We start from the raw sequence: 10882 nt of genomic DNA, 5'->3' as shown, positions 1-10882 counted from the left end.
CGAGCAAACCAGAGAGGCGTACGGACCGACACGAAAGTTTTACCAAGCGATAGCAGGTCACCGAAACAACGTTGTACCTAAGGTATCCTGCTGTCGCAACAAGGATGGAGATCTGGTCAGTAACAGGCCAGAGGTCCTCTCGCGGTGGGCTCAGTACTTTGATGAATTACTCAATGACCAGTTTAGCGAACAGCTAGAAGCGCCACTAGCAGATAGTGTCATGCTACTGCCACCTAGCATAGAAGAAACACGAAAGGCTATCCGTCGGCTGAAAATAACAAGGCACCCGGAACCGACGGAATTGCAGCCGAACTGGTCAAGAATGGAGGTGCACGACTAGAAAACGAGATTCATCAAATTGTTACTGAGGTGTGGGATAGCGAATCGATGCCTTGTGATTGGAATCTCGGCATCATCTACCCCATATACAAGAAGGGAGATAGGTTGGACTGCAACAACTACAGGGGTATTACGGTGTTGAATACTGCCTATAAAAAATTCTCCCTGATCCTTCAGGATCGCCTTGTCCCGAACGTCGAAGAGATAGTCGGAAACTATCAAAGAGGATTGCGAAACGGAAAATCTACCACTGATCAGATCTTCACCATGCGGCAGATCTTGGAGAAGATGGCTGAATACAGACACGACACATACCATCTCTTCATTGACTTCAAAGCCGCATATGATAGTATAGCCAGGGTAAAACTGTATGACGCTATGATCTCTTTTGGAATCCCGGCCAAACTGATAAGGCTAGTTAAAATGACTATGACCAACGTCACATGCCAGGTGAGGGTGGCTGGAAAACTCTCAGGACCTTTTGCTACCACCAAGGGTCTGCGCCAGGGGGACGGGCTTGCCTGTCTCCTATTCAACTTGGCGCTAGAGAGGGCCATCCGCGACTCGAGGGTGGAGACTACGGGAACCATCTTCTATAAGTCAACCCAGATCCTGGCATACGCTGATGATATAGACATCATTGGTCTGCGGCTCTCCTATGTAGCAGAAGCCTACCAAGGGATTGAGCAGGCGGCAGAGAACCTCGGATTGCAGATAAACGAGGCAAAGACCAAACTGATGGTGGCAACATCAGCGGGCCCACCAACAAATAATCAGAATCTACGTAGGCGTGACGTGCAGATAGGTGAACGCACTTTTGAAGTAGTCCCACAATTCACCTATCTTGGGTCAAAGGTCAGCAACGACAATAGCATGGAAGCTGAGTTGCGCGCAAGGATGCTGGCTGCCAACCGGTCATTCTACAGCCTGAAAAAGCAGTTCACCTCAAAGAACCTGTCGCGACGGACGAAGCTGGGACTATATAGTACCTATATAGTACCAGTACTCACATACGCCTCTGAGACATGGACACTGTCCAAATCTGACGAAACCCTCTTAGCCGCGTTCTAGAGGAAGATGTTCAGAAGGATACTTGGCCCCGTATGTGTGGAAGGACAAATGAGGAGCCGCTATAATGACGAACTATACGAGATGTACGTCGACCTCACTGTCGTACAGCGTATTAAGCTCACCAGGCTCCGGTGGGCTGGCCATGTTATACGCATGGAAATGGACGACCCAGCTCGTAAAGTCTTTTTAGGCCGTCCACAAGGACAGAGGAGACGTGGTAGGCCCAAATTGAGGTGGCAAGATGGCGTGGAGGCGTCCGCCATTAAAGCCGAGATAACGGACTGGCAGACGAAGGCGCGAGACCGTGAGCGGTTTCGGACACTCCTGAGGCAGGCCAAGACCGCAAAGCGGTTGTAGTGCCGGATAAGTAAGTAAGTAACCATGTCCAGTAGATGATCATGAAAGAGCATCTTAATGTTAATAGACACTCTCAGATCACAAACCACTGAGACACGTTTAATAGGGCATCCTTTGATGACGTAATCACCGTGCACCGGGAAGTCAAGAACGCGGAAAGGAAATAACACAACGCTTAGGAACACAAAGGAGAAGGAAGTTGGCAGAGCACCATGGAGAGAGGGAGTTTATATTTAACGGCAAAGTGTTACAGTCAGACAAGCAGTGAATGGGGATAATCATCAACAAGAAAGATTGAACATAAATCATTCACAAGTAGGGGGCTCAAAACACTGCCCTTATCGACCCCAGATAAACAAAAGATGCTGACAGATTTCGTATTCTCTATCATAACTCGGGCCGAGCGATTAGACAGATAAGACGAGAATCACACTAAAGCAACAATAGAGAACTCAAGTAGGAGCGCATGACAGACTCGATCGAAAGCAGCATGGAAGTCCGTATATATAGCATCGACTTGGCACTCAGAACTTGGCACTTGGGAGATTTTACATATGAGATGACTTAGACTCATAAACTACCGTGCGAATACACAACGAAACTTTACAGCTACGTGCGCCTTTGCAGCGGTCTATGAGGACATTGATGGTGTAGTGGGTGGTTGAGGAAAAAAATATCAGGTTATCTTTACATTCCTTAACTTTGTATGTAACAATAACAAAGATGCGATTTTTGATATCTTAAAAACATATATGATGATAATTATTCTTATAAAACTCATGAAACATAAAAAAGTAATAAAAATACTTTTAAAAAGTCATAAAAAAATGAATTTCTGTAAAATCTTCGTAAAATATGTTATTTATATTCTTTGACGATTTTTAAATGCATTATTAAGTACAAAAACCAAAAAACAAATTAAAATCGGAATTATGTTTGAATTGTTATAGTACGACACTAAATTCGTTTTGTTTTAATAAGCTATTTGTTATTGATCTTCAAATTTGGAAAAGGAATATATCCTACACAACACAACAACGCGAAATACAACTGTTCACATAGTCATGGTAGAGAGCTTTGTTCATTGTGTTCATGTGTTGTTTGATCACTTGTTTTCCATAGGAAAAAAAAAATACTTATCGGAAATGACTATGAAATATTCATTATATTCATGAATAGTGTAATTCATTAATATTCATAATAGTGTTTGCAATGTTATGTTTATGAATTATGAAACTATTTAATTATTAAACTTCCAACTGAAATCTACATTATATTTTGAAATAATCGAATTTTCGCCTATTTTTTTAAAACCTGGTAAAATAGCTAAGGTATGGCGAAAAAAATCAACGTTTAACAGTCAGAGTGAATTTATGGCTTGTGAAATAGCACTGGCAGTGAAAATGGAAAATTCTTCTTCTATTTGGCGTAACGTCCTACGCGGACATGCTGGCTTATACAGGCTTTCGAGACTTAATGCATTACCACGTAGCCCGATAGTTAATCCTTGCTACGGGGGGACGGTCCTTTCTAGGCTTGAACTCATGTACCACGGGACCGCCCCACATTTAATTATGACTTGTAAAACTCTGAGAAAAAAATATTAAATTTAATTTTTAATCACTTTCTTCTTCTTTTTCGCATAACTTCCAACACACATGCCTGCCTGAAAACGGCTTTCGAGACTTATTCAGGTACCACGCAGCCAGATAGTCAGTCCTTGCTAGGGGGGACGGCCCTTTCGAGGCTTGAACCAATAACGTGCATGCTTTTGAGTCACTCGAGTTGAACTTTACCACGGGGTCGCCCAAAACACCAAGAATGATAAAAAATACTAAATGGCGGGTGGGAGGTTAGTTTATCGTCATAAAAAATAAATTGTGTTTTTAAACATTCTTCAATTAGCTCCTTTCTCCTTAGAAAAGTTTCAAAAGTTACCCTTATTTATGTTTCTTCATTCAAACATGACCCCTTAATACCATGCATCTTTTGGACATCAATCTCGTTTCGGTGACTAATGGATTTGACTTGAGTTACAGCTCGAAGGCTTGAGTTTATAGACGGAGGCATGTATCCACCAATTACAGCAGCTGTTGAAGTAGAAGATCCTGAAAAAATAGTAATAAATAATATTTGTAGTAAAATTGATTGCTACTAGTATATGCCTGGATGGTAATCGCCATGGGGTTGTTTGCTGAAAAATATAAGAAAAATGTTAAATTAATTTTATTTCAGCCACGTGCATAAACATGACATGATCATGATGACCTAACAAGAAATCCAATGATTAGTTGTTATGATTTTACTCCAGCGTTTCATCTGGCAGTATGAACTTGTGTGTCGCGTAGCGTCCTTCGTGGGTGCGTGATACAATAACAATGTTGTTATTATCATTGGACGTTTAAGAAAATCGTTATGAAATGAAGAAATGGAGTGGGTTTCTTACGAGTAACGTGGGGTTTCAACTAGTAATTAGACACGACAAGCAGTTACCGAATAAGATCTCTTTTAAAGGTTGTACTGTTACTGTTGGATTGTATTATGCTTATAGAATTCAATATTTTGTTAATTCATTTATGTTACGAAGTATTAATGAGGTAGCACCAGAATGCGAGATTGCTAAACTAGCCTGAGAGAGATTATCGGTTGAGAAATGTAAGAACTTCAAAAAAAATGGGAAGGTGTATGGAAAAGAGCATTGGACCGAAATCTGTATACTCTTAACCTACCAACCCTTTATTTTTGATTTACAGTTCTGCATATAACAAGTTTAAAGTATTATTGTTACAAGATAATTATCTTAAAATTAGTATTACCTAGCTAAAGTGATTATCCTTTGTTGATCTAATATTTTGTTCAACATATTTTCTGTCTCCCTGTCCTATGATGTCGAACGGTCATTGTTATACTATAAAATTAAAAGATATTGCTACTCTAACCACGAGATTATGCAACCACTAAAAATATCAAAATTGTTTTAAGGAGTTGACACACCACTCAACAATCCGATACTTCTTTCATCGACTTCGGTAAAAGATGGTAATTGTTCAGGTGCAGGATGCAATTCTACCATCATGTTAATTGATTCTATTTGCAGTTTTCTGATTAATATCTTAATCCATGTTTTTAAGAAGTCCTTTAATCGTATAACGATTAGTATCGACATCGCTATTATCGCTAAACTTAAAAATACAATCCATACCAAAAACGATTGTTCTACTATTGCTGTGAATCCTTGGGAAATGAATAAAACATTATGTTTTTGACTCGTTCGGGTAAAGTCTATCGTGCGCCCGTTTATTGTAAGATTGCGTAGACAACCATCAAAACTCTTCGTAAATGGTACATATTTCCAGTTGTATAGCGATCCCAGCTTATCGAGACTAATTGATGAAACTCCTAGTTGAAAAGACACATTACCTGGAAGAAACCCACTCCAATCCTTATTTTCATAATGACTCCTACTGCTCACCATCTTATTGTTCACCGTTTTTATCCTGTATATGGCTGTAAAATAAGCTGAACTTTAATAATCTCGTGTAAAACTATTTGTTGATGCTCGAAACGGCTCGTCCCAGTTCCATAGTCCAATAGTAAGACCAACATACCATCGTTGATTTCCAATGCCAGAAAAGGTGGTGCCTTCAAAGATGGGTCATACTTCAGAGAACCCATGTAGAATACCAACCCGTCTTTTTGTCGGGGCAATAACTCAATGCTGATGTTGTTTACGTTGCCACTGTTGATCGATGGATAGATTGCATACCCACTTCCATCAAAACAGATGTCCAATTTCTCACACTGGGGACCTTCGAACCCCGTGGGACATTTACATTTATCATTCTGGAAAGTGCCACCATTCAAGCATGCTACCAACGAAGATTCTATCTGTGGGATGCACTCTGCTTGCACCAATGTGGTCATTCCCACAAACGAGTTAGTGTTGGTGTGCACTACGATTGGTTTTGCTGTTTTAAGGACCTTGTTCTTGCATGTCTGTGCACATGTATGTCCTTTCTTGATGCACTCATCGATACCAACCGTCACAATCCGATACCCGACGTCTTTCTCCAATTGGCGTAGATGCAAACTTAACACTGCATTTAAGACCTCTGACGATGTGTAGATAGTATCATCTACTGCAAAGAACACGTCCAAGAATGCACCCCGGGCAAGCTTACGATTGTTGATCGTGAATATGTCCACCTGATCTGGGCTGGTATCCAGAATGGTTGCAATGCTTTGCTGAAGTCGATACATGGGTGTGTAGAGCTCACTCATTGTCTGAGATATGAATGTCTCAGCCGTTACATTGTAGAAGCGAATCGATCCACTCTGGTTGACTGTTTTCGCCGAAATGTTCTTCACTGTCACCGTCACTCGAGCAGATACGTTGTGCCGTGGAAAATAGGATGATTCTTCAATCACAGTGAACTCTAAATTGTATATACCTTCGGGTGTACCTTTTCTCATCGTGATCATACCGGTGTTGATGTTGAGTTTGAAGAGCTTCCTATTCGTCTCGGGCGTCATCTCATCCCAAAGGAACATCTTGTCTGATACATCCCAATCATCTGGATCGCTGACATACACTCGACCTATCTGAGTATCTGCTAGCTTGCCTTCGTAATTGTTGACGAGAATGTGGCTCTGGCCCATTTGCATTTCGTTGTCATTTTTGTCACCAATCACCACCAACAGTTTGCTGACGGCGCTCATCGGTTTATGACCCGAGTCTCGAATCAGTATCGGTACCAAGTATTGTTTCTGCTGCTCCCGATCAAACTCCACCAATGAATACAGCTCATCACCTACAGTCTGGAAGCGATTTTTAATCTCGGTTGGGGCGTCGGGATCGACACTGTAGAAGAACGGCGGTCCATTGTGCTCTCCGTCAGCGTCTTCTGCAGTCAGCTTCGTGATCATGGCTGAAGGGCGGTTCTCGCTCCACACAACTGGCATTCTATTGGTAAGCTGGGGCGCGTTGTCGTTAATGTCTTCAACGAAGATGTAAACTGTTTCCATCGCCGTTCTTCCCTTACCGTTTTCATCTGTAATGGTAATATTGATTTGTAACACCTCATGCCCATGTGGAGGATCACGATCAAGAGGCTGGAGCAGTTTAAGACATCCTTTGTCGTCGATGCTTAAGAGGTGCTGGTGTTCTTTGGGAAGTGCATATTGTATGTTTTGTGGGAACTCAAAATTCTCGATGTCTGGATCATAGGCCCACAAATTTGCTATACAATCCGAGGGAATAGTATTTTCCTTTATCGTGACGTTTGTTAAGGTCAAAATTTGCGGTGCAATGTCATTCAGATTTTTTATTTGAATCCGTACGTTGGTTGTGCTTTTAAAAAGTCCGTCATGGGCCTGCACGACTAAATCGTATTCTTGAATCGATTCGTAGTCGAGCTTTTTGTTAACTGAAATAAGACCGGTGTCCTCATCGATCTTAAATGCCTTTCCAATGTTATTCTCTATTATGCTGTATTTAATCTTGGGATCTTTGTCCAGATCCGTTGTCTTCACCTTGATAACACTTGTATTGATGTCAGCGTCTTCTGGTATGTTGTTCACCTCGTAGTATTGTTCATCGAACTGTGGCGGATGATCGTTTTTGTCCAAAACTCTTATGAACAACTGTTTTACCGCACTGTTTGGCTTTCCATTATTGAACAGCACGGACGGTGAGTTATCTTCGGCAACCACAGTTACAGGATAAATATCCTTCGCCTCACGATCGAGCTCCACCAATGACGTAATGTTGCCAGTTTTACTGTCAATGTGGAAATACTGTCGAGCAGTACCCTCGAGCCGGTATGATACGATGTTGTGAGCCGATGTCCCGTCATTATCATGTGCCTTTACTTGCATCACAAACGTGCCTGCTGGCTCGTGCTCCAGTATAACTCCATTAAGGTTTCCTGTGATCTCTGGAATATTATCGTTCTCGTCCAGGATCTTGATTAGAACCACTGCTTCTGCCTTCAAGCCCTTTACATTCATTGCTCGTACCGTGATTCTATATTCTTGCACCTTTTCATAGTCAAGTTTGCCTCCCAGCTTTATGTATGCGATGTTATTGACCTGCTCTAAGATAAATGTATTTTGTATGTTAGATGTGGCATCATTATCTAGAGCGAGATCAAATATAATACTTGTTCCATCATTTAAATTCGTGTTTGCCTCAAGTTCGGCTATTGCTGTATTGAATTGGTCGTATGTTTCATTGAGTGCGATGGGGGCTGATGGAATCTTGGTAAACGAGGGAATATAATTCGAATCGACGGTGACACTTGTTGTGTCATTTGCAGCTTCATTTTTGGCTTGAATATTTGCTGCATGCACATTGATGCAGAATGATAAAATCATGAAGATGACAATCAGTCTAAACGGTTCCATTTTTTTGTTGGCTTTGTTTGAATTCCGTTTGCGTTATGCCTTTCTGAAATGAAATAAGATAAGTTCGCAGTCGTTTGTTTAACCTCTATCAATGTTTTGTTGTTATAATTTAATGTAATGGTAATGATCCCTCATTTGAAGAAGCAAACGTGAACAAACAACACCTACATCCTACATACCCTATTCTGCAATATGAGATCTACCAGTAAATCATAAAACGACACAACAAACACAAACATTGGTAGACCAAAACCAAGAATATCCTCGGCCATAGTTCGCCTACTTTTTACTTATCTTTTGACACAACAACCGATGTTGGTCTAGGCATGCCTGTGCCACTAATGGGGCTAGCGATCAGTGACTCTGCTCCCTTGCGTTCAGGCGTTCATCCGACGTTTATCGAGCCGATCCGAATAGTTGTGTTCGATAAACATGTGTGCGTAACAGGTAGCAACAGTTGTACTACGTACCTGTCGTATGCCGCTGTGATACCGAACGAGACGCATAGAAAACGCATCTAGAGGACATGTATAGCCGTTAGGAAATTTTTCTGCGTCTCTTTTGCCTTGTTCTTGCCTTTAGAACCTGAGTGAAGCATGCATACCTTTCGGGTACGTTCGTAGTATAAGCCTATCCCTCTTACGTTAATGGCGAAGATATAATCGTATGCTATCAGCTCTACAATCAAGCATGGACAGGCCCATGGGCGTCGTGTGTACGCGGGCATTAGGTCCCCACAGCAGGATAATCAATATTACGTAAGGAGGAGTAGATCCATAATCACACAAAGCAGTACCTGCACTGTAGTCAGCAAAAATAAGTCACTTTACATTACACATTACTTAACACTGTTTTGACTACTAATTTTTAATATTATTGTACAATACGTTAAATAACTTGCACCTGGTAAAATGCGCTATACAAATGTACAGAGTGAGTCAGAGAGTGAGATAGTGATTCAGCAGATCTATAGGTGCTTTTAGTGTCCTACTTACTCACAGCTGAACTCGAGACGGCTTTGTCTTAATCGTAATCGTTTAACCTTCCTAAAAATTGCGAAACCTTGCGATATTTTGCTTCGCATTATCTCCCTCTTGGAAAACCATATAACGTAAGCACATACAGTAAAATAGTGATAAAATATTGTTTTTCATATTCAAGCCGATAACAGAATGATAACAGTAAATTACAGGTAAGAGAATGGTTCCGAATCGTCTGAATCGCCCAGAAGTCAAGAGCCAAATTTTATAAAACATGTTCGCAGAGCCAATTATATAAACAAAGAGTTTGAATGTTTGTTAAATTGTTCAACTGTAAAGGCTTAGAGCGATAAGTTTGACATCGTTGTAAATGATGGAAACCTGTCTCCCAACCTAAACATCCAACATGTTGGCACCTTAACAGCGCCGTAAAAGAGTGAAGACCAGAAGCCAATTTGTGAAACCCTTATTTCATTTCTAAGAGCATTAAATGATATACCACGTTTTAACTAATTTATCTACGTAAGGAAGTTGGTACACGATTGTGATGAAATATAAAGTATCTTTTATTGATGATATATTTAAAAAGTAATAATAAACTACAGAACAGCGGCCGATCTAACGGTAGACGGACTAGGCGGTCGCCTGGGGCCCCGCCGATTTAGAGGCCCGGAAGATCTCTAGTCTGTAGTATGCGGTATGTCTACAAGTATTAGCCAAAGGACAGAGTATTAGCGACAAGGGCCCCCAGAAAGATGGTCGTTGGAGCCCCGTGAGTGGAGAACCATTTGCACCCCCCCCCCCCATCCTTTTATGCCGGCAGCAATGTTAGGGCCTGTTACCGATGATCGTAGGGGGTCCATGGCCACCCTCCCCGCCGGCAATTTAAGTATACTGTTCAATCTCCCAACAACTGTGTGTCAGTACCCCCTCCTCCCGGTCATCAGTTACCATTTACAAGGGCCTCAACTCGTCTTTCCACCTAGGGACCCCACCCCCGATTCCCCTAATCCGCCACTGCTACAGAATGATACATTTTATCATTAAATGAGTTAAACCTTGTTTTAAAAATACACGACGCTGACTACTTCATTAAAATATTGATTAATTTGAAGAAAATAGAAGAATATAAGATGTAATATAAATACAACAAATATAAATAGACGTAGTATATAATGGATGCGGTCCAGTGATCTGTTTGATACACGCGATGGCTACTACAACTCCGATGCGGGAGGAAACGGACATTCGAACCGTAGCTAGAACATGCCTATCGGGTTGTGTGGGCGTGTTGAAAACGTCAAAGATAGACTAACAATATTGATAAGTAATAATAAAACACTTAAATCACATTTGAGTGATTCTTTCCCTTTTTCACTTTAACGCCATAACAGACGGGTTTTGCTCCTTTTTCTATTCTAACACATTTATTTGTAAATGCTTATTATGTCACTTACCGGAAATTGATTATCCGATGCGTCTACATTGAATCACTGGTAACACTTTAACACAATGCGTTGGGATACTCTGTCGAACTGAGAAGCTTTCATCAAATCTTTGGGTTTTTATATCTCTTATCAAAAACATGTTGTTATCACAGATAACTAAGTAAGCAGAACTGAATTCGATGAGTAAGCTGCGCGATACGTAGGCTGCACTGATTCGATTACTTTACGGGGCGCCACTCCATTCTAACACACGGTTGAATAATTGAATTAATTTAATGAACC

General features: G+C 41.1%; 1 protein-coding gene across 1 annotated transcript; it reads right to left on the bottom strand.

Moving 5' to 3' along the window:
- Positions 1-5259: 5259 nt before the first annotated feature.
- LOC120894678 (DE-cadherin-like) lies at positions 5260-10681 on the bottom strand. Its single transcript, XM_040297423.1, has 2 exons — positions 10610-10681; positions 5260-8215 (listed from the first exon to the last, which is right to left on the bottom strand). The coding sequence occupies exon 2, from the start codon at positions 8170-8172 to the stop codon at positions 5260-5262; it is 2913 nt and encodes a 970-aa protein (XP_040153357.1). The 5' UTR covers positions 8173-8215; positions 10610-10681.
- Positions 10682-10882: the final 201 nt, after the last annotated feature.

The sequence above is a fragment of the Anopheles arabiensis genome, chromosome 2 (genome assembly GCF_016920715.1).
Source record: "Anopheles arabiensis isolate DONGOLA chromosome 2, AaraD3, whole genome shotgun sequence".
In the NCBI taxonomy this organism is placed as follows: Eukaryota; Metazoa; Arthropoda; class Insecta; order Diptera; family Culicidae; genus Anopheles; species Anopheles arabiensis.
Note: the sequence above shows the minus strand (reverse complement) of the source record. Positions and strands in the feature narration are given on the sequence as shown.

Coding starts and splice junctions, on each gene's coding strand:
- LOC120894678 (XM_040297423.1), bottom strand. CDS start 8,172: ATGGAACCGTTTAGACTGATTGTCATCTTCATGATTTTATCATTCTGC.